This window comes from Camelus ferus, chromosome 24 (assembly GCF_009834535.1).
Source record: "Camelus ferus isolate YT-003-E chromosome 24, BCGSAC_Cfer_1.0, whole genome shotgun sequence".
Lineage (NCBI taxonomy): Eukaryota > Metazoa > Chordata > Mammalia > Artiodactyla > Camelidae > Camelus > Camelus ferus.
This window is the reverse complement of record NC_045719.1, coordinates 9665813-9690459: the sequence shown is the minus strand read 5'-3', so window position 1 is coordinate 9690459 and position 24647 is coordinate 9665813. Positions and strand designations below refer to the sequence as shown.

At 47.4% G+C, this 24647-nt stretch overlaps 1 protein-coding gene across 1 annotated transcript in view; it reads right to left on the bottom strand.

Annotated features, from left to right (window-relative positions):
- Positions 1–24647, bottom strand: part of LAMA3 (laminin subunit alpha 3) — a 198143-nt gene that overhangs the window by 110449 nt on the left and 63047 nt on the right. The window contains 9 exon segments of the mRNA XM_032467526.1: positions 2553–2652; positions 3404–3461; positions 3463–3510; positions 3743–3795; positions 4493–4592; positions 5523–5569; positions 7513–7650; positions 17452–17586; positions 23369–23431. Coding sequence (XP_032323417.1) covers positions 2553–2652; positions 3404–3461; positions 3463–3510; positions 3743–3795; positions 4493–4592; positions 5523–5569; positions 7513–7650; positions 17452–17586; positions 23369–23431 — 742 coding nt within the window.

The following is a 24647-nucleotide window of genomic DNA, read 5'->3' as shown; positions in this document are numbered from 1 at the left end:
CAGTAAGTGAGGTTCATTGATAATCTGACAGCCTTTAATCCCAACAGCTATCACTGAAAGAATTCCCAATAAATTGACAGAAGGCATTAAACAAGGACACATGAGAGAGGCCCCCTGCTTTTTTCCTCTAAATCATTGCTTTTACTCATGTGAACATTCACAGAAAATACATCCAACACCTACTCATTCCAAGCAGTCAAAAGAGAAAATCATTTAGAACAACCCATAGTGGTAGGATCTTTAAAATGTTCTAAATGGTTGCCAACAGTTTAGCAAAGTCAAACTGGGTCATTTACTATAAATTCATTCATTTATATACTCATATCACTGATTACACAAATGTTAATATCTATGCCAGGCACCACTGCTAAGCACCATAGTGAACACGGCATAAAACACGTCACACACTAAGTTTACAAGTTAGATGCATTCTCTCTATATGGACATACACATTTTGATCATTAGAATGACTATTCTTTGCCTTGTTTTCTCTTAAACTGTAGGCCTATAAATAGATTCCTTTCAAGAGTCCAATAACGGTGGTCACAGAGAAGGATCAAAAATAGTCTAACACTTCTGTGACATGTTATATCCAAACTACTTTGAAGTTCTTCAAATGGCACATTTTGACAGCCTAGTCACAAGCTAATAGCTGTTAGTGGATTTAAAGCCATAAAGGCCAATTAGTCAAAGGAAATAAAGGGCATGCTCCTATACTGCATAATACTGCATAAAGAATTAGGAACACTTAACGACTTTTCTGGAGGAAATTTACAAAGATCCCTAAAAGTGTTCATTCCCATTGACCCAGTAATTCTACTTTCAGGAGTATTTTCTAAAGAATGATTTTACAATGTCAAAAATTAACATGAAATAATTTTTATAATAATGAAAACTTGGAAACAATATTTAAGTGTACAATTATGAAATAATCAAAGAAATTATTAAATATTATGTAACCATTAATATTTTGAAAACAATTACAGTGGAAAATGTTCATGATATCAGGTGAAGAAATTAATAAAATTTATATAAAAATACTAATTTTTATTCATAGAAAAAACCTAGAAAAATGTACAAAAATACTAAAAGGGGTTTTATCTGGGTGGTGGAATGAAGATTCTTCTTTGCCTTTTTACTTTCAGGTACTTATTAAAATTTTACAATGAACACATATTACATTATCACAAAAACTATTTAGAAAACAAAGCTTTCTAAACTTGCAAGAAAAACTCAAAATGCACAGACAGAATCATAAACAAACATCTGGAGGAATTTAGGACAAAAAAACCCTCAAGATTTATCAACTTGGAGGAAAGGTACTGTGGCATCTATATTGCTGGTTAGCCATCCTTGTATTTCCGTTATCATCTACCACTAAATCAAAGGACAATCTAAATTTCATATATACATGTATTGGCTGTAATGTCAAAAGTCAATATTTTGGCCTCAGGGTGGGTGATTTATTCTATTCTATTTATTCTATTTTAACTTCAAAATTACCCAATCACCTACAGAGCTGGAAGGAGGAAAAAACTCACGCTGGTTAAATAGGGCAAAAGCTCACTTTATCAACAGGAGGGTGGAAAGAGGTAAAACATGGGTGGAAAATGTTTCTGAACCAATTTATGAAGTTCCTCTGGTCCATCGTGAGCCTCGCTGGTCTGCAGGGAAACAGACTACAGATGTGCCTTATTACTGAGGCCCTGCGACTCTCTGACGCTGAGAATTCAAATGCTGGAAAAGCCGAGGAAAAGCAGAGAAGCACCTTCCAGGTACAGACGACCCACCCTGGCTGCGTTACAGGTCTCTATGAACCTGCTGGCAGTGCAGCAGTGAAGGTGCTGGAGGCTGAGAAGAAGGTGTACTTCATGAGAGTTTCAGCACATGATTAAAAGTCAGAATACTAAAACTTAGTTGTTTTCTTCCTTCCACATCCATCCATTATGGGTGGATCATGGCTTCAGACAAACACAGAAATTGCTAAATAGGCCGGAAAAAAGGACAGCCTACCCCAGACCTGTTATAACCACCCCCAACCCCGCCTCCCGGACCTCAGGCTCCTCCTCGCTCCCTTGGTCCTATAGTTTCTTTTAATTTGCTCCTGCGTGAGATGAGAGATGCCCTCTCTTATAAAATTGCTAAAGTTTTCTTACCCTCCACTCCCCACAGTCATGGGTCCCAAGGGAGAAGCAGGAAGTGCATCTCCTTGGCCCAGGAGCCCTCCCGTCTGCTGGGCTCCTCCATGTTATTTGTCCATGGAGGCTGGGCCGTGGGAACCCACCTCGAGCATCCAGCCCGCATCTCACCTATGGGAACTTTCCAGTGAGGTCACTCTGTTATGTACAAAGTGGAACAGTTTTTAGGGCAACTTTACCTCCTGCTTTAATTAGACTCACTGACAGGTGTCTGGACTACAAATGACAGTACAGCTTCACTGCCCTCGCACCTTGGGACTGCCTCTCTCTCCACCAGAGCTGTCAGCACGGGCAGGACTCCCTGAGAGAATCCTCAGGACATCAGTATGGGAAGGGACCTCCCTCAAGACTCACCGCTGGCAGGCCTTCCCCACGACGTGCTCTCGGCACTGGCAGACTCCAGAGGGCCCGCTGCACATGGGGGTGACGGCTCCGCCAATGTCACACCGACATCCTGAAAGTCGGGAAACAGCTGTGGTCACGCATCAAAGCACCTGCACGCTGGAGGCTTTCCCTCCCTCGGTGAGAAGCGGAAATCAGGACGCCCAAGGTTGCAGGGTCGTGCTTTCTTTCCCCCGCCACGTCTTACATCCGGCAGGTGTCTGCAGTATGTAGGAAGCTCTCAAAGTAAGATGGCATGACCCCCCCTGAGAGTCCACTTGAAAGCTGGAGCTGCACTTGTAGGCCAGCTCTAGTACTTTGTGCAGTGTAAGGGGCCAGCAGCCCAGGAGCTGAACATGCTTTCACCACACAGCGCTACTGTAAACAACGTGTGCTAAGCAGAGGCTGCTTGAGAGATACAACAGTAGCCTTGTGGGGCGACAGACCCTGCAACTGTATCATTTAACACAATATTATCGGAGCTTTTTTGATAATGCAAAACGTATCTTTGAAAGTACTAAGTCGCGACATTATTTACATCTCCCTCATGACTCCACCCATTCCAATTATGTTGGTTTTTTTTTTAATAATTAAAAAACAGCGTGCTGGTAGAAGAAAGGTGGAAGCAGCCCTGTCTGCAATTTATTACTAGTTTTAAGGAAATGTTTGGCCAATTTCCCAGGACAGAGTTTTTCAGTCCCATCCCATCAGAAAGTCTGCCAGAGGACAGTGAAGTCAGAAGCAAGGTTATTCTGACAGTCTTTGTCCAGCAACACCTGTGCCCTGCTCAGGACCCCCCCCCCCCCGCCGCTGGAGGGATTTACCTTGACACCCAAAGTAATTGCCCTTTTCCAAAGCAAAATATCCATCTTCACATGTGCCTACAGGAATCACCACTGACATGGGACTTACAGTGACAGTCACCATCTAACTGCAGAACAATGAGCAGATGACAAAATTTGGTAAGATTACAGAATCTTCTAATCTTCAAGATTTAAAACTGGCTCATTATGTAATACGAAGCAGTGTAATCAGGATCTGAAAACTTCCAAGAGGATGACCGTGTGCTGTGTAATTACAGAGGCACTAACACCCACCTGCAGGAACCCCACAATCTACTGCTGCCAGTCTACTGGCACCCAGGAAAAACCAGCCCACGTTACCTGTCCGCACTCTCCAATTCCGCTCACGGTTCCCGCCACATGGCATCGGCACTCTGGGAAGATAAGAGAGCAGCCTTGGACCAAGGTCACACAAAGGGCAGTCCCGGCTCTGGGAGCAGGACACACCCTCAACATGACATGTGCAGTCACTTTCTAGCCGGCTCAGCAGGACTCCAGTTTGTGCCCGAGGCCTAAGGCTGGACCGCTTTCTGGGGTCAGCAGCACAGTCAGATCAATACCATCTACCTACAAAGAGTACTCGTTCATTTACGACCATGCATAAAAGACAAACGCTGCAACACCGTGGGATTTTTTTCATTCTGATGTCAAGGTCATTATTGACATGCTCACATGAAATTACACCCTATGGAAGGATATTCGCTCCACTTAGCCATCTTAAGCTTGGTGGTTTTTAAGTTCCTATCCTGGCTTCAATCTAAGCATAAAAGGAAATAAAATTAAATCGGAAAGAGTGGATTATAAAAACAAGGCAGAAAAACCGTTTATCAAGCAGCTGCCGTCCATCACAGACAACATAATACATATTGAAACAGGATATAAATCCCTTGCTGAGATTCTGAAGATGACAGAAGTTCTGCCAAAAGTGGGGGGAAAAACCTATCAAAACATTTATACAGAATTTCAGACAAATTGAACAGATTAAGTCAATAGCTCTTCTGTGGGTTTAGCCACTGAGGTAGAGAAAAGGAAGTTACAATATAGTAAAATGTTGTATGTAGGAGAACCTACCTGAACACCCATGGGGGTTTCCTTTGGCCAGATTCCAATATAATGGTTTGCAGATGCTACAGGCAGGACTTTCAACATGAAGCTTGCATTGGCAATACCCCTTAAAAAGAAAATCACACTAACATCTGACATAGAATTAAGAGCTTTCCAAACAAGTGTTCTGAACAAAGCTTGTCACAGAGAACACATTTTGGTTGTGAAAAGTAAGTTAAGTGTATCCAGGGGAAGTAAAAGTACTGGGTTGATTTCAACAGCCTGCTCATTGCTTTCGTTTTATTATTTATTTGTTGTACACATAATCCATGTTTGTGCTTAAAACAAAATTGGAAAATTTAGGAAACATTTTTAATTACTCTTATTTGTAACACTGTCATTATCTGTTGATTCTGTTCCAGCATGGACTATAAACTCACATGGAAAAACATCTGAATATTTAACATGCTGAGAGTCAGTAGAAAATTATGTTTATCTGCAAGCATTTCTGTAGTGTGCAAGGGTCACTGCCTTGCTGAAACATTGCCGAGCCTCAGAGTGAAGATGCAGAGCCAGCCCTTCTGTTCCAGCTTCTCCAGGCTCTGAGGCTAAGAAGACAGATAACTTTCTAAAGTGTTTAGAAAAATGAATCAGAATGCCATAGTATTGTGCTTGGAGTAATAGTAAATAAACTGCAATTTCTTTGTACACAGACAGCTTTATTAAATGTGTACTAATCTTTGATTTTCTTAACTTTGATTATATGTGTCAGGCTTATGTGCAGGGCTCCTGGGTGGCAATGCCCTCAGAGTAACCTATAGTAAGAGCTAAACGCCAGGAGCCTAGAATTCAAAGTTTAAATAAACCATATTCTTTTGTTTTCAAAAAAAATCACAGTGTCACATATGCATTTTGAAAAAGAGCAATGGCCTCTTCAAGCAACTTGGCCTCAGGTCTTACTTTAATTTCATTTTAATTTCAGGAAGCTCCCGAATGTGTTTGTCTCAAGCAAGCATCAGAACAATAGTTAGAGTTGCTTTTACAAACCTCTACTCACCAAGCTGGAGTCCAGGGTACCGGCGGGATGGCAGGCACTGCGGGAGCCTGTGTATGATTCAGAAATGTTTTAAATGTCTGGGGGTTTAATGTTTGTCTCTGTGTTTTGATGTTTTGAGTTGTTTTGTTTTGTTTTGTTTTTAAGATTTACTTGTTTTTAAAACTAGTGCATCTACATTTATATTTTTTGATAGAAGAGGGTCAAGGACTTCGCATGTAACTCAGAAAAAGACAGCATGAATAATCTTTATGGTCCTTAATCCCCACATCACCCCTTCTGCCACTGAACAGCTCTACCCCCTGCCCACTACTAAAAGTTCACTTCTAACTGATGATGTAGGGGGAGACTGGGAGTCTAGATTTTTGAACATCTTTAGGGTTATCCAGAAGAGGGCAGTATTGTATCAAGAGATTTTTATAATTGCCCAATTAGATGTTACAGAATTTTCTAAGTACATTTTTTAGTTAACCAAGACTTAATTCCTTAATTATCACAGCCCCTTTATTCCCCATCTGTACTCAAATTATTTCTAAAATCAATTTGCTTTCTTGCCTTAGTCAGTATTGTATTACAAACCCAATATAATCTCTTCAATAAACTGGGATCTTACAGTGTCTCAGTATTACTACAATACAGCATTAGAAATGAAGCGAGGTTGGGTAAGCCTGCTCTGAGCCTGCTTTTTTAAATAATTTAAATAAACCCATAATATGATCTTGTTTTCTTACATGCTGCTCCCTAGACTTTTTGCCTTTATTGTCTCCTCTCTGTCTTTCTTTGCTTCAGCTTTCCCCTTGGTCATCTTCTCTCTCTCTCTTTCGATGCTCTCGAATTCTTCCGTAATAATCAACACAACCCTCCAGCTCCTTGCTGTTTTCCAACCCAGCCCTGCCGAGCCTTTGGCTCCTCCCCAGGCTGCCGTGGCTGCCACAGCACTTCCCACGGCACTTCCTTCCACTCTTGAGCCCGTGGGGGCTAGGACACCCAGCCCAGGACAGCCTCCCTCTCCAGGGACCTCCAGGCCTTCTCTAGGGCGAGCAGCCTCCTCTGACAGCTGGCTACTGTTTCCACTGGCAAGAAAGCCTGGTCTCAAGGATTCTGGTCCGTGAGGCTCTGGGGACTCAATCTGGACAAATGACTCCACATGCCAGGCTCCAAGTGCCATCAGGAGCAGGAAGGGCTGTGAGAAAACCACATCCTCCTGATGGAACGTCTGGGTCAGCCTTTCTCAGCTGAGAAAGGGTCCTTCCCCTGAAAGCAGCGGTCAGGACCTACTTGCCACTGGAGGCTGCAGGCACCGAGCGCACAAGGGGATTCCTGGGGCGTCCTCGGTCTGCGCCCTGTGCTACGGAGCCCAGCACACTCTCACCTCCTGTATCTACGGAGGGATGAGGACCGACAACCTGGGACAGCATTTCCTCCTTGCCTCACTCTTTCCAAACTAAATAGACTCGGTTCACCCGACTCCCGGCCCCTCAGACCTGTGCTGAGGTGTGATGACACAGGCCCCCAGGAGGCCAGCGGCAGGAAGAGAGAGGAGCAGAAACCCAGCAAAGGCCTGCTCTGCTCACCAGCAAGGTGACCTGTCAGAACACCTGCAGGGGACTATGGACAGAGCAGCCACATCGGTGCCACAGCCCCGAACCAGAGAGAAGCCCTGATGCCTTGGGAATTTGCCTTAGCTAATGGGGTCACCTTTGCCACACTGCTATACAAAGAACTCACATGCAAGCCAAGAAACACAAATTTATAACACATGAAAATTTTCTTAAAAATTTTAGGAAAAACTCATTTTAGATTTCTTTGAAGATGCATATCTGACATGAGCATTTTCAATGGACTAAAATTGGGGAGGAACCAGGGAGATTAGGGTCAAGCGTGTAGAGGTGACCAGTGGTGGGTCTGCAGGGGTTGGCTGGCTTCTCTGGGAGGCTGGCTGCTCCCACTTCAGAGAGGAACCCGCCCCCCGGCATCCTGGTGTCTTCCCTACCTTGGCAGTGGGGGAAGTCAGAGGCTCCGGAGAGACACCTGTCACACCGCTGTCCAGTGATCCCCGGCTGGCATTCACACTGGCCAGTCACTGGGTTGCAGGGCGTCTGGTAGGAGCCGAGGGCTGAACACTGGCAGGCTGGGTGAAAAGACCTCAGTTAGACCCAGGGCAGCAGGGCATGGGACCCAGAAAAGAGCACGGAGGTGGGGCCAGAAAGACCCAAATCCAAGTTCCAGCTCCACCTCTTATCAGACTTGGAACCTGAAACAAGTCACCTAACTGCTCTAAGCCTCAGTTTCCCCTTTCTTAAGTGGGAATGATATTAGCGTCTACTTGACAAGGTTGTTGCCAGGATTAAGTAAGATAACACTTGAAAGAGTTCAGGACGGTGCCTGTCTCATACTGAGCAATCAGTAAGTGCTCCTGGTTGTTTTTCTGCTTTGTTTTGCTGTTGTTAATTTCACATTCAGCAAGACCGGCTGGCCATGGACGAGGGCTTTAGGGAAGCTTCTCGCATTCAGTAATGGTGCTCGCTCATCAGAGGAAGATAGAGGGAACAGCAGATGGGGATGTGACTCAGTGGAGGGGCCACAATAATTTCCTCATCCCACTGGGGATCCAGTGCAAACCATTCCAGTCCAGACTGGCCTACAACTCTCCCCTCTTTTATCCCCGTCCACCTCTCCTCGTGCTCCGTTTCTCAAGGTCAAGTGTAACTGATTAATTGTGAAAAAAGTGATGCATCAGGGTTGGGAATGGATGGGGAAAGCATGCCAGTTTTCCTTCTTCCACCTCAAGATGGTGAATAAAACACGCTTGGATGGAGAGAAGAGATTCTGGCCATTCCCCTCTCTGCTCCGTCCCACCCAGCCAGGTTCCACCCAGTGTCTGCATTTAACCTCCCACAGGGCTGCAGTATCATTCATCACTCAGCGTCACTCACTCAGCATCACTCAGCACTCACTCTGCAAGTACCTGCTTCTGGGAAGAGGAGAGCAGTGGAAATGGCCCACTGACCTCCCGAGCTGGAGGGTTTCACATCTTAAGAACTGGAGAAAGTTACCTTGTTGAATTCCACTGTTACAGAGTGAAGTTCAGAAGTTAAGTGACATTTCCAAGGTCACCGAACTAGCCTGCAGCAAAGGGCTTCAGTCTCTGAGACAGACATTTCTGGATTCAAGCACCAGCCCCACCACTTAGGAGCCATACAATCACGCACGTGACTTAGCCTCTCTAAGCCTCAGGTTCCTTTTCTAGAAACCAGAGTTGATGCTAGCATCTCCCTCATGAGATCGCTAGAGAATCAGCAGCCACAAGGTATCGGGAGCATCATGCACAGCGCTTGCACAGAGGAAGTGCTCACTCCTGTTAACATCACCATTGTGATCATCTAGTCCCCCAGTGCTCAGGAGGTGCTCTGAACACCAATCCACGCTGCATTAATAGGGATCAGTGGATTAGTATTCCTGACTTCCAAATTTATATTTGGTGTATGCAGTAAGAATATATATATACACAACCTGTTTGCAAGGTTTCAAACTTTCCACACTTGTTGAGGCCTTGGGAGAGAAAAGATCCATGAGATAAAGTGCCAATTCCAGTGATTTACTTGCAGGCGTCCTTGGGCTCTGCAAAGCCCCACGGCGCTAAGCCTTGGAGCGCGGCGCTCCCGAAGGGATGAGACCATGCCGCTTTCACTCTCTTTGACAGCACTCAGCCCAGGCCCATGAGTGGTGAGTTACTCCGAGACTGCTCTTCTCTGCTAATGATAATGGTAGCTTTTGCCCAGAGTTGTTCGTTGGAATCATAAAATACTCCCTGCTGGAAGCAAACTTTGCTCGTCTCCTCATTTACAAATTCCCTGGAACTTCAACCAGTTTATGTGACTTGTTCTGAGAGGCCCAGCTAGGGACTGGCAGGCCCGGGAGAATTTACCATCATTCCACCCTCCTATTGTATACACGGATATCCAGCAGACTTTGAATGAAGGCCTACTGTGCTCAATGGCACCATGACTAGGTGAGGGGGTGGAGATGAATATGAAAAACACACATTTCCTGACCACAATGAGCTAGAAATCCAGAAGAGGGCTGGAGAATTATCCACACGGTGTGAAGCAATGTTCCCGGCACCACTGCCTAGAAACCGAATGTAAGAGAGGTGAAGAGTCATGCCTAGTGCCCCCAGCCAGCTCCTGGCAGACAAAAGGACAAGGACTCAGCTCTTCTGCTGTCTGGGTCAGCGTTCTTTCATGGCCCCAGGTTCCCTGCCGGCCTGTCTGCAGAGATCAAGTCCCTAACTAGCGGCAGATTACTGGGGAGACAATCTTGGGCTCTGTGATGATTAATTTTTGCATGTTATCTAGGCTACAGGCTTCAGACATTTGATAAACACCTGTTGAGATGCTGCTATAATGGTGTTTTGTTATATGTGACTGATATTTAAACCAGCTGACCTTGAGTAAAGTAGGTTACTCGCCACAGTGTGGGTGGGCCTCATCTAATCAGTTGAAGACCTTAAGAGAAAAGACTGAGGTCCTGGAGGAAGAAGGAATTCTGCTTCCAGACAGCCTGAGGACTCCAGCTGCAGCATCAAGCCCTCTCTGGATCTCCAGCCTGCTGACCAGTCCTGCAGACTTTAGAGGTTCCAGCCCCACAACCATGTGAGCCGATTCCTTAAAGTAAATCTATACATCTATAAATATATGTATATATATATGTATACATATATACATACATACACACATCCGACAGGTTCTGCTTCTCTGGAGAACTCTGACTAACACAGGTTACTTCTGCTATTCTGCCCTACAGGAAAGTGAACGCACAGAGGAAAACATCCGTGCAGGCAGTCGGGGGAGCAGTAGGAGCCTGGAGCACAGGGGGGCAGCTCCAGCCAGTATAATGTGGGTGACTCCGACACTGACTCCCAGGGCCAGAGCGCTTGTCCAGGGAGCCTCAGGAGATGCAGAAACACTCCAGAGGTGACAACAAAGGCACTGCCTTAAACGCATGTCCATTATCCCAAACCATGAGTTTCTCAATCTGGCATCATCCTTTGTATTTCAATCCAATATCAAGGAAAGCTGCCAAATCCCAAACCCAAACCCCAATGCTGGCAGCCTTTTTCTCACTCTTGGAAATACTATAAGGCCTTACAGATATTTTAACTCTGCTCTCTGTTTTGATCCAGGTCCTTCAAAGTTTCTGGAGTATTTTCTTCTCATCTGCTCCTTACTGTGCTTCTACTGAAGACACCTTTGTTTCCAATGAGTATAAAGGAAAATGATAAGAAAGGTCCAGGGAATCGGGGGTTTTGGCTGCTGTGCTCCCCCAAACCTTCCAGCATCAAGCACAGTCCTGGCCCCTACTATATGCCAAGTAGATATTTGTTAAACGAAGTAATAAACAACTATCGAAATCCTTTTCCCAGTCCAGCCCTGCGGCTCTATTGCTGTGTGTTCTCTCTCTGAGTCTGCCTGTGAGAGGCACTGCCCCCTCTTCCCCAATGCCGCTCTTCCCCAAGAATGCCATCCTCTTCCCCAAGACGCTCACTTACAAGACAACACGTAAATTACACGGTAAACAGGGCTCCTTACTGTTTCGGAGGTACTCCCATTGCCTGTGATTTTAAAGCTTTTCCTTCTGCTGAAAAAGCAGGCTGGTGCCTCCTGCAGTTCAGAACCGCGAAGCCAACCTCCACAGTTCCACAGTAGCCACCACCTTCCCCCTCTCTGGCTGAGCGGGCTGAGGGCAGATCAAATCTACAGAAAATCTTAAGGCTTCTTCCAAACAGCCACCTCAATGTTCTCCTAGACAAACAGTAAACCACAAAGTAAAGGACTGGTTCAAAGCAAAATCGCACAGAACTTGGCCCAGCCCTGTGGGTTTTGTTTCCCGCCTTGGAAAGGCTGGGAGGGCTCTCCCGGGAGCATCCCAGGTCAGAAACTTCCCCCTGCAGCACCATCTGCCAGCGACCGGCACCCTGGGTCTCTTCCTGGGGCCAGTTTGTGATTCACGAGAACATGCTGACAGGTAGGAGGCTAACCTTGCACGGGCCACCACGTATGTATAGGAGTTTTCTAAGGAATGACCTACAACCAAAGCCCAAGGACTACAGCAAATTCCGGTGGGGACTGTTTGGGCCCTGGGGCACCGAGGTTTGGGGGCAGCTATAGCACGAGTGCCTTAAGCTCCTAGTCATGGGAGGACCCCTGCTTCCACACTCCCACCCTCCTGGCCTCTGTTCCAAGGGCTGACTAGTTGCTACTTAGCAATTGCACTGGAAAAGGGGGAGAAGGAAGGAAAGAAGAGGAAGAGAAAAATGAAGGAAAGGAATGTAGAAATGAGGGACAAAGAGGAGGAAAAGGGAACAGTAAACCCTCAAATGACCAAGTTACCAGAGTCAACATGTGTTTTGTGGCCAAGCCAGGCGTCAACATACATGTAAACTTTCAGTACACATGGACAGCTCTCCCACGCAGCCCCGCACCTACAATTTGACCTACAAGAAAGAAAACTAACTGCAGGGCACTTGACTGAGTCAAAAATAAAATGAGAAGGAGGCAGCCTTGTGCTTAGAGAAGTCTGGATGAAATTAAGTTAATGCAAAACATAAAGACTCGCCGGACTGCAGCTGGCAAGAACAATTAAGAAGGGTTTTTAAATTCTCTTAAAGAAGACTTTTAAAACCTTTAAAGCAATGCAGAGCACAAAGCCATACGAACATTTTTTTGGCTAGAACATAGCAGACCATCTGATGTAGCATTTGGGGCCACGCTGATTTGATTCTAAAATCATGAGCCAAGCAATCAATTTCATCTAAAAAAGATCACAGATTAAAATACTGGGTCAGCCCTTGAAGCTAGACCAAGTTCAGATTTCAGTGAGTCTGAGCTTCAAGCCACTGGCTTCAATGCCACCCCCTAGGAAAAAATTTTAAAAGATTAAAAAAGCTGTCAGAAAAGGAGAGCACTGGAGAAGGGAGACCATCGCTGACAGAATGTTGGAGTGTCCCAAAGTCTTCCAGAGCCTAACGGTTCAAATCTGGAAGAACAAACTTCGGGGCAGATCCCTACACCCCACCGGAATGAGGCAATGGTGCACGTCCAGTGAAACTGGGGAAAGAGCTCTTAAGCAGAGGTGGGTTCTCTGAGGCTAGATGTACTTTGGTCCGGTTCACGGAGACAGGACTTGAGGTTACTGCCTCCCTCCATCCTGCTGGAATCCCAAAGCCTGAACGCTGCTTTCTCTCGCCCTCATCCACACTCGGTGGAACTGAGGAACAGGTGGAGGAACAGGATACCCAGAAATGACTGTACTTCCTTACTCCAAATACACTCACCCTGGGGGTTAGGGCTTCCTCACATGGATCTGAGGGGGCACAATTCAGCCCATAGCAATGTGTTTCCTAGGGCTGTTAGCTACAATCTTACCATCACCTGAGGCCTAAGAATGAAGCCAACATACAAGGCAGCCAAGTTGAAAGATGGAGAAAATCTTGGCAGACCTTGCCAGCATCTTTTGAGCCCCTGGATCTGAAACCAAATATGCCTGAACTGTTCAACTACAACCAACAAATTCTTGCGTTAAACTGGTTTAGGTCAACTTTTCCGTCCCACGAAATTGTAGAATGCTAAGTGAATCTTGATTCACCAAAATGTTCCCATTTTAAAAGTCTTCTCACAAAACAGTCCTCTTACTAAAAGATACTCTATACCTTCCTTCCTTCAGAAAGAGATACTTAGACATAACAGTTGTCTTATGACCCAGAGCGGTCACTAGGGTGTTCGTTAGCCCTCTCTAAGGGTGACTCTCCCAGTAGCTCCTGCGTTGGGTAAAATTATTTGCCCTTGGTTAGTGGCCTCAGACTGCTGTACTTCTTAAGGTTCATGTCTGCTTTTCTGTTTCCTGCTTTACTGTTAGCTTGTTGCCCTGGCAACTTTCCTTCCCTAATTTCATGTTTCTAATTCCCCTTGGGTTTAGCTTGGAAAACAAATAATCAAACTTAGTACAATTATTATCACCCAAAAAAAGAAGAAGAAGAAGAGGAGGAATGGTGGGAGAGGACCTCTGGGCTTCTTTTAGCAGCAAAATACATGGATTTTCATGCACATTTTAGGGGTGTGCTTTTTTAATGTCCAGAGGCAACCAGGGTTGGGAGATCTTATTGCTTGGTTCTCACTTTTGCTCCAAATACATGAGCCAGATAACCAAGTTTAAGGTCAAGTCTCAGGACATGGACACATAGACCCTTCTTTCTTGTTAGGTTTAAGGCAGAAGAGTAAAGAGAAGATTAAGGAGTAAGATAAAGCAGGGTTTGCATCTCGAACTAGCTCCTTACGGTCATCTACTTGGTCCCTGCTCCTGGCCTAGAGATAATTCGTACAAAACAAGACATAGTGGTTTCTTGCCCCTTGAACAGGTTTGGGAAGGAATTATCCAGTGTATGTGGACATAAAAATATCTTCAGGTGAAATGGATTTATCAGGTTATTGCTGCAATTTACTGAGCAATGTGTCAGAGCAGCTTGTCCAGTCAGTGTTTGGTTAAAGGTTGTGCCACTGAGGCTTCCACCCTGTGTTGTGCGTTTGCGTGCAGCTTGGGGGATGTCTTTGAGTCTGCCCTGTATCTTGCTCTGATTACTCTTGAGTGGGCACAATCTAGCACGTGCAAGAAACCTTCCCAGCTTCCAGAATGACCTATGATACCAGGAAGGCCCTTCTTGGCTGCACTTACTCTGATTCTCTGTATTAAACGTCCGACTGCCCTGCTGTTTGGCTTGTATCAGAGCTATCTTGCCTCGTTTTAATTGCTAAACACCAAGATCGATCACTGCGCCACTAGCGCTGAAAATGAGGACCTGCTTTTCCTGGAGTGACGCTCCTGCTCTCCAAGCAGGCAGTGGGGGTGAGAGTGGTAGCTCCTGGTCATTCCCTGCTTGCCCCTCCCAGCTTGGAACCTCTACTCGATGAGACAGCTGGGGTGGGGATGACCAGGACCCCAGTATTCTCAGCCTGTGGTGCCTGGCGGAGAGTCTCCACCATACAAGTGGGGGCTGGGTAAGGAAAGACAGACCTGGTCCTCTGCTGAGCCTGCCTGGAATGGAGCTTCTGCAGCACAGGGCTGGGGGCAATGAGAAATGCCAGCATCCTGCCGCTGCTGGCGTGAAACTGTAGCCCCAGACTGGGAGTTTGGAAAAGAGTGAACCCCCATTTTCTTGCCCAGGGTAGAGCTTCTATAACACAGAGCTGGGGCAGGGGTTGGGAGGAGACAATGGAGCTCAAACATCACAGGCTCCCATTGTTCTTATTGAGATCTGTATTTTCTTAAATAAATGTTTCTTCGTTTGCTGTATGACCTCAGGACAATTTTCAGAGCCTTTAAATGATTTTTTTTTTAATTTCACCAGTTGGTGTTTTGTTTTGCTAGAAAGAAGGTCTACAGACCCCTTACTCTGTTGTTCTGAAAATTCCCTCTGTTTTATCCCAAATATACCGTTGCATTTTCCACCCACCTTAAAATGAATTAGTTCTAGTAAGTAAAGAAATGTGGATAAGAGCATTCTTAAAATGTTGTATTACTCTTCACCTCTGTATCCAAAACACAAAGGCACAAGCTAACAGGCAGTCTTGTCCAGGAGAATGATGAGGTTGGCATATTTGCAATTCGTTCTGCCAGGATGAGTCTGGAATTGTGGCTGATACAGAGGAGGAAAAAAGGAAACCTCTGAGACACTTTCAGCCATAAGAACGTTTTGCTTTTGCTAAAAGGACGGCAGCTGAAGCAGAACCAATATGAATGTCAGCCGATTACGTAGAAAGTTAACATGAGACACTCTTGTCCACTCCTTGCCCCCAAAGAGTTTCCATTTAAGATGTGATTGGGCCACTATAAACAAACAAACAAACAAACGGCGGCCAGAAAGTGCTTCCTTGTTGTCGACCCAGTGTAAGTATCCGGTGGAGGGGATGAAACCAGCCACACGGCTGCCCTGAACTCTCGTCCTGCTTTTGTCGAACAGACCTCGTCTTCACTACTCGTGATCTTGCCAACTCCCGGCATGAGCTCCTCCAAGTCTGGCCCCTAGTGGACATCTGAAATGGCAGGCCTCCATCCCGTCTCCCTCCTGCTGGCTTTTTCATTTTGTCAATGACAGACTTGGTGTCTCCAGCTTAACATGGAAATGTAAGCATCCCTGCCTCGTGCTCCAAAACTTCACCGTTCCACAGGAACGACACACGCACTAGGACGAGCCAGCCGCACCAGCCCAGAGTCGGCCTGGCACAGACTCTACATCTAGCACGATTCACACAACTCCACCACGAGCGTCACCTGTATGGACGTTTCCACGGGAAATGCACTGGGCATCCCAAATTCTAACACCCAATTTCTCTGGTTGAAATCAAGGCAGAGAAAGAAAAGGTACCCGCTGCCTTTCCTTACCCTCCCACCTGCCGGGTGACCGAATCTCTGGGCAGGGACAGCTGAGAGCTTCTGTGGCCCCAGAGAGGCAGAGGCTGAGAAGTGGGGCAGAGGCTAGAGGTCTGTGACCAGGACATGTCATGGGGCCAGGAGGAAAAGGAAGGGCTTGGGCACAAGCACACAGACATCTGTGCAAACAGGGAGCTCAACTGGGGCTGGGGCTGCAGGCTCTTAAAGGGATGTAGAGGGACGTCTAGGGCAGAGAAAGGAGGGCTAACGGAATGATAGCTGCCATACAAGTGTGTGCTCCCCAGGCTCTGAGAGCGGACACGTCAGTGCACACGTAACCTGCATGACCCTGACATGTCACAGGGCGGGCACTGTTACTAGGAAACTGAGGAGCAGAGAGGTTAAGGAACTTGTCCATGTTGATAGCGAATGTGAACCTTGTTCTCTGCCATTTGTCTCCTGCTTCGAGGCAGGTCCTTCCTGCCCTGTCCTGCTCTCCCAGCTCCTCAGTGTGGCTGACCTCGTGGATGACATCGCTTGGCATCGATGCTAACTTCCTCCTGCGTTCGGAGGCTGGAAGCCAGAAACAGCACTTCCCAGATTCCCCTGGAGCTGGGTTCTGAATGCCAACTGGGTTTTGCAAATAAGAACAGGAAGAAGATTAGGAAGGTTGAGGTTCTCTGCGGTGTCCCGTCTGGCTTCCTGGGCACCACGGGATGGCCATGGAGGCGGCAGGATTGCAGTGCTTCTGTCCCTGAGATGCACCACAGCCGTCTGGGTCTAACCCCTGGGAGCCTCCTTGGACGTCCAGCCTAGAGCCTTCATGACTCAGGTTAGCACCTAGTTACCCACAGCGAGTCCCTGTCTCTGTTTAGTTCCTGCCCTGAGCCCTGACTCAGTCTTCCTTCTTTCTGTCCCCTCGTTTTCCCTACAACATTAGCCACTGGGAGAAGAACACAGGCAGGCAGTGGGGAGGAGACGGAGGAGAAGAATGTGGGCAAATTCATTCATTCATTTGCTGTTCACCCAACATTTACTGTACACCTGTCACGCTCTAGAGCCTGGGCCACCACCTCCTCCTCCCTCCCCGCCTCCACTCGCTTCAGTGACTCTCACTAGGACGGGGTACTAAGTGGAGAGCGAGGAGTTGGTGGTTCTGTGTGTGCTGCTCCCTCTCCCTGGAACACCCTGCCTCCTCCCCTCGTCTACCCGGCAGGGTCCTAAACACCATTCAGGTACCACCTCCTCTCCAGAGCCAGGACTTGCACCCAGGCGCTGACTCCAGAGCCCATGGGCTTGACCACCAGGGAGGACAGGGCAGGCAAAACAAGAGAAAGGAGGTGACGTGGCGGGGCCAGGAGGACAGTCACACGTAACATACCTATGTCAGCCAGGGGCTCATTCATGAAACTGCAGGCAGAGCTCTGCCCGAAGGAGCCTCTGCATTTCCTCAGGAGGACACTGACCTCGCGGACCGATGGGCACCCTGGACGTGTTGCCCACTTACCTTGGCAAATAGGGAAGGAGTAGAAACCTGAGCGGCAAGCGTCACACCGCGGGCCGCCCACCCCGGGGCGGCACAGGCACCTTCCGCGGGCATCACATATCTCAGGGAGAACACCTTCCAGGTCACAGTCGCAGCCTGTGGAGGAGAAGACACTTTCAGAGGGGCCTCCGTCCTCCGTTCCTTTGTGAGTTTCTCCCTCCGCCCAGGTGTCTGACATGGAGACACAGATCCTGAGTTATCTATGGCTTAGACATTCCTGCCCCGAAGACCACATCTTATTGGGGAAGCGAAACATCTGTTCAGGAGAGATCAGAGATGCCACTCAGGAACGTCCAAGGTAGGCACTAGTTTGCAAAATACCTACAACCTTTTAGCATCTACCCCTGTGGGTAGAGCCCAGGTCCTCTTCCTATTATGCCAAGAAGACATGCCAATAACTGATTTTAAAAGCCATGTTCAAGGTGTGTCCCACATTAGTATACATATTCAGGCCATTCTCATGTTTAAAACATCTGCATTTCTATCAACAACATTAGCACCTAAATCTGCAAAATGGTCCCTTGCAGAAGACCCTGAAAGGCTTCAAGATTTGCCTGGGTTCCCCCTATTTAACAAGGAAGGGAAGTCTCATGCATTTTGGAAAGATTTTCTACAAGGGTTCAAATAATAGATAGTCTGAAAAGTGAGCTAAACCCCACTCCTTCCCTCTGCCCTTTTTCAGGTAAAAGGTGAGTAACAAAGTTATGGAATTTTTTTTTCTTTTTACAATAATTAAGAAAAAAGACCGGGTAAATCAGAACAGCTTCACAGTCTTTGCCTCACCTCTAACTTGCTCTAACTCGTTAATTGAACAGCCGCCTAATTTGACAAGCAGGGCACTGGACGTGTCCGAGGGCACGTTCATCACAAGGGAAGCTCTGGAACCCAGGCTGGCGTGAGCACCGCCCTGACCATCCATCACAGCTGCCACACAAGGTCTCAGTGCCACGGCCCCGCAGGCTGAGAAGGTCACAGAAATGCTGAGGTTTACTGTCAACTACAGTCTTGGCATTAACCCAGGCACTGGGATTCAGTGAGAGGCTTGAACTTTACGCAGTATTGAAGTCTAAGGAATCCCGATTTACAACCATTTGTAAACAGAAAGCATTTGGTACCAATGCATTTTTAAATTTCTGTTTCTGAAATTCACTTTTTAACTCACCTAGCAAATACTCCCACACAGCGCTGGAGCTGGACACCTCCGAGGCCCCTGACTTCTCTCTTCCGCTCCCCTCCCACACCTCATCACCAGATCACAGTGCCTATATCTCAAGAAAGTGTCTGGAATTCTCCTCTCTTCCAGAGTTCCAGAACCTTCCTCCAGGACCTCCACCCTGTTTGCCTGGATTATTCCGAGAGCCTCCTAACAAGGCTGTCCACTTCCCATCTTGCCTCTTCCAATCTATTCCCCATACTGGTGTCAAGAATGATCTTCCTGAAACACCAGTCTTTTCGTATCACTTTCCAGTTTCAGTCCCTCAGCAGTGACGCAACTCCTTCAGGGCACAATCCAAAGTCCTTGACATTGTGATACAGAGACCCTGCCAAATCTTCCAGGCTGCCAGAGCCCACGTGGAACCTTGCACAAACTAGAAAAAGGTGTCCCTTCCTCAAGATGCTTCCCTGTCACTTGCGTAAAATCGCTCACCATATACACTATCTGCAACACCCTCAGTGGCTGTGACGCCCCCTTAGGTGGGGTGCGGTTGTGCATCTGAGCCCTGCAGCCCACTCTGGTCTGGTCCTGATCCTCTCCTCTCCCTCCCCTAAGACTCAATTCTCCCACTTTTTCCCCAACCTGGTGACTCAGTCCCAGTGACCCGCCTGCCATCCCCCCCCCCCCCATCCTCATGCCTTGTCTTAGCTGCCCCTCCACTTGCCCGACTCCTTGTGTGCCAAGACTTGGCCCAGAGGCCTCCTCCTCCTGGTCCAGGGAAGCCCTTGCAGAACCTCTACCATCTTCCTTCCTTCTTTCCTCCCTCCCACTCCTCCTTCCATCCTTCCTTCTTTCCTTCCTGCCTGCCTTCCTGCCTTCCTCCCTCCCTCCATCCCTTCGGTAAGGCTGTAAGTTTGCCCCTCCTGTCTGCTCCCATGGCCGCTCACAGCCTTAACTCCTGCTGTTCTAACTGTTGGCCCACGTGTCTCCTGCAGGCGTGGGAGCGTCCAGGGAGCAGGGACTGTGAGCAGGCAGCTGCCTTGGCCATGCCTCGGACAGAGTAGGCACTTAATAAGAGTTCAGTGAATGAAGAATATGTTATACATTCAGGATGACCGTTCTCTTCGGTAAACATCATTCCTCGAATTCCACTTTAGTGGCATCTACACAGAGCCTCCAAGCCAAGCTACCAGAACTCACCTGTCCCTCTCCAAGTCTTATCTGGCAGGTTTCCACGCCAACAGCAGCGGACCTACCCCGCCAGGCAGATGAAATGCGCAGCCTGGGGAGGACAGGGAGGGACACAGCAGGAAGGCACATGACAGCCAGCTGTCTCCAGCCTCTCCGAATTCTCGGAGTTCCCAGTCATTAGCACGGGCCCAGCCCCGACCACACTGACTCAAAGCTTTGGCAAGGGCAAGTAGCTCCTTACAAAGTGATTGCGGAAATCAAAACCTTTCCGTGGTATTTGTCAAGAAACCTCCAGGCGGCCATGTCTTCAGGCCAAACGGGCCGCCTTACACAATCATCCCAAGACGGCATCAATCTCCTAAAGTAAGAGCCTAGAGTTGCTCTGAACCTGCTGAATTCCCTTGTCACTGCTCTCTGTTTGAACTCGGAGGCGTAGAAGTGTGCCCATGCCCGTGGGCCCAGGCCCCTCTAGAGTGAGAGTTTTGTGCATTCTGTCATTTTCAAAAAGAGAAGATGTGTCCATGAAACGTCGACTTCCTAAAATAAATGTTACATGGTTGTGGATGATCACTTGGACCCAGAAAAGCCAAATAATATCCAGAGTCACGAAATAGAACAACAACAAAAAAACTAAAAACATTCCGACGCGCAAAACCGTTCTCTTTGTGCTTCAAGTCTCCTTTGCTTCAGGCGTCTGGAGTTGAGCCTGTGGATTTCCTAGAACAGTAGTTCTCCATCTTGGCTGCACATTGGAATCTCCTGGTAAAACGTCATTGCCTGGGTGTGGAATCTCAAACTCAGAGATGCTAACTTAATCCCAGGATCTGTAAACCGTAGCCTGAGGACCAGATCCATCCCTGCTTTAGTAAATAAAGTTTCACTGGAGCACAGCTAAGTTCATTCATTTACGTATTGTCTCTGGTTCCCTTCATGTTACCGCAGCAGAGTTGAGTACTTGCAACTTCGTCTACAAAGCTGAAAATATTTACTATCTTTATCTTTACAGTAAAGTCTGCCAACCACTAAATAGGAATTCCTACTAACTAGAGCAGTGGCTGTTAACAAGGGACATACATCAGAATCACCTGGAAAATCTGTTCAAAATACCAGCCTGGCCCACACCCCTGGAAATCTAGATTAAGATCTGAGGGTGAAATACAGGAATTTACATTTGGTAAAAGCACGGGATTCTAAAACACAGCCCTGTTTAAGCACGACTGTATTAGATGACTTGGAAACATCAGTGGGCTTTAATGAATTCAGATTCTCAGGGGTGGGAGGGACTTGGTGCCACCCTGTGCTGTGTATCTCCTGGTAGTTGAGATGTTTGTGCTTTTAATGTTCACTGCCAGAAGTTAGGCCCCAAATTGGGTGTTTTTAAAATGCACTGGTAGAAAACCAAATTGAAGTGGATATCTATGTCTTCAAATTCCCAAATAAGTCTAATTGCACTAATTGAAACTTCTTTTCCTCAAGGCCTTGTTCTAAGGATTCCCTAGTATTTTGTAACAGATGTATTCACATTCAATTAAATTTCCTTCCCTGAAGTCACCACCAGTCTACTTGCAGAGAAAAAGGAACAGGATAACAAAGGGGTTACTGGAAACAGACCAGTTTCCACAATGGAAGATTTAAAACATGCTTGTGGAAGGAAGCCAGAGATGTGTGTTGTAATCAAGGCTCAAAAGCTGAGTTCCAGCCTGGCCAAACGACAAACATTTTAGGGAGCACCTGCTGACGCCCACTGGGGGCAGGAGACCACGGCAGGTACTGTTGGTATTGGAAAGCAAGTCAAGCATGTCTGCTGTCCCCAAGACAACACCCCACATGTGGTCTGCTCAGAGGACTGGGTGCAGCAGGCAGAAGGACACAGCACAGGTGGGGAAACTGGGTCACGTTGGAGCTGACCTCAGGTGCGCCCCGTGCTGCCCCCAAAGCCTACAACATTCCTCAAGCTCATCCACTCCCCCACGTTCCAGGACGACCCTTTCATTCCTTCTCTCTCCTCAACTCCAAGGCCTCCCGCCATCCCCACTTTCTGCCCCCGACCTTGAATCTCATTGCACAAAAGGAAAAAGAAAACAGAAGGGAGCGTCCACGCGCCCCCACCACCGGGTCTGCCTGCGCCTCCCTGAGCCGGTCCATGCGCTCTGCCTTCTCCTATTTTACAGCCTTTCCAGGCTCAATAAATGGCAAGTCTTCCTTGCTTGCTCCACCCAGAAGCCGTGGAGTCACCTCAGAGTCCCCTCAAGCCTCTCACAGTCCGCGTCTGTCCAGCGAGCCCCTGGCAGGTCCTGCCGGCTCTATCCTCAGGTTACATCCACAATCTGTCCACCTCTTGTCACCTCCACTGATACCATCCCTTCCTGACGGATCACTGTGATGGCCTCCCTGCATCTTCTCCTCTCTCCCATAGCTGGTTTTCAGCACAGTCGCCACAAAGATCCTAATGCAACGTCGTTTCCCTGTGCTGAACTCCACATGGCTCCCGCTCATCAGAGCAGAGGTTAAGTCTTTGCAGTGCCTTTCGAGGGCCTACGATCTGGTCCCCGGGAAGCCCTTCCTCACCCCCTCCCTTCACTCTGCTTTCACACATCCAGTCTTTTTTCTGTTCAGTGAACACCCCCGGCTTGTCCTGCCCCGATGACTTTGCACTTGCTCCTTCCTGAGTCTGGATGCCCCCTGGACACCTGCAGAGCTCAGGTCCCTGCTCCATTGTCTCCTCAGAGAGGACGTCCCTGACAACCTATCTACATTTGCAAACCTCACCTTCTGTAACCTCTCTCTCGGTTTTATTTATTCCACAGCCCTGATGACCAGTGCTGCCTCCAGCCCACCCTCAGAGCTACAATACTTGCCGGAGAACTGGAACTCAAAAACTGATTCCTGCCCACCCCTGCCACTCCCTGCCCTGAGTACATTTCTGGCTGCAGGAGCTCCTCAGCACTCCTGAAGGCCAAGCTCAAAGTGCCAGAGAGTTAATGTCCCAGAGGCAGCCCTCCACCCAGGTAAGTGAAGTTGTCTGTTCAGCTGGGATGATGCTGAGCAAGTTCGCTGCTCTCTCCCAGAGTCACTCAGAGGGCAGCAGCTTGGGGGGCTGCAGGAGGACCTCGCTTGCCAATGCATCTTCATAATGGCTCCCTTCAGTCCCAGGCTCTCTCCCTTACTGGTGTCTCCTGGGGTCACCTCCCAAATTAACTGCTTGCACTCAGTTCCTTTCTCAGGGTCTCTTTACGGAGAAGCAAACAACACAGCAGGCAACTGACTGCCACTGAGGGTTTTTGAGCAAAACTAGTGGTATACAGTCCAAGCTCTGCTTAGCTCCCTTAATCCAGGAGGGCCGCTGCACACACAGACTGGAGTAGAGAATGATGGGATGGGAGAAGCCCAAACAGACGCCCCTGCAAGGCACCCACCACGGTCCAGTAAGGACGATTTGAACTTGAACACAGCTGTGTGCATAGGAAGCAGGAAAAGAATACGGAGCATAACATGTCTCACTGCAGTTAAACTGAAAGAGAAGTTACTCACCTTTTATATCTCCAGCTATGGGACCTTCTGGACTTGGAGTAGAAATAGGGGAAATGGGAATCCCTAGAAAAAGATTAAGGAGACAATAAAGCAAAACATTAAATGGCACCAACTAGGAAGCAGCCCTCTCTAACTCAGTGGAATGCAGCATGTGGACTAATGGAAAGAAAGACAGTATCATTATACTTAAAATGCATCAGGAATAGAAACTAGGGTGGTCAGACATCCAGATTTGTGCCTTAATGAACAGAAGCGGGTGTTCTGTGCTCACAGTGGCTAAGTCTCCGTCCAGCAGGGCTGAGCTGGGCGTATTTAGCATCTGTATTGGGTTTTTTCTTTTTTTATGTAAAATTGAGACTAGCTTTTAAAACCTATTTTCTTTCAAGTTGTTTTCCCTAAAATTTTGCGTCTGCAAATGCAATTTCTGCTCAGGCTCCATTCAATAATTAAAGATTCTGAATTTTTTTTAACATTTTTTATTGATTTATAATCAAAAGATTCTGAATTTTTTAAATTGTAATATAGTTGATTTACAATGTTGTGTTCTGGATTCTAAATTGATTAAGCTCTGATTCAGGGTTACTCTGTTTGGGCTTAAAAATCAGTTCCTTTCAATATAAGGTAATTAAATAATTCATCCTCCAAACCGGGATACTTGACAGTGGAAATGGGTGCCAGTTTAATAATGACCCTGGGACAGCAGGTGGGAGCCAGGACAGATGGTGACGTGTCCTGCCCACATAGCCCCACGACTCAACACGCTTTTCCTGAGATGGTCGAGTTGTGAGGTGGGAATGGGCAGGAACTAATGCAGCTATGGGGGACGGGGGGTGGCTCTTCCTGGAACAGTGTTTCTCTGTCTTAACACCGGAGTCCAGTTTTTACACTCTGCAGAACAAACAGGACCACGGCTCTTGTCACAACCTGCATAGCTGGTTTCACAGACTCTCCTGCTTCATGCTCTAAAGTGTTTCTAACAAATTATCTCTGAGATGCTGAGATGTCTGTTCACTTAGGTCATGGCAGGGGGGTGAGGTGGGGGCCTACTGTACTGTGAGGAAGAGCAGACACACCCTCCCCGGACACTGGAAGCACGATACACACTGCATTATGCAAACGAACATCTGGAAGCCCATAACATCTCTTCTAGGTTTATGAAGAAAAACCACACACATGGATTACTATTAAGTTGAAATTGCCACCATGTGACCCTTTGACCTACTGAGATGGGAATGCCTATGGTACAGTCTAACACTTTGGAGATAAATAACACTATGAA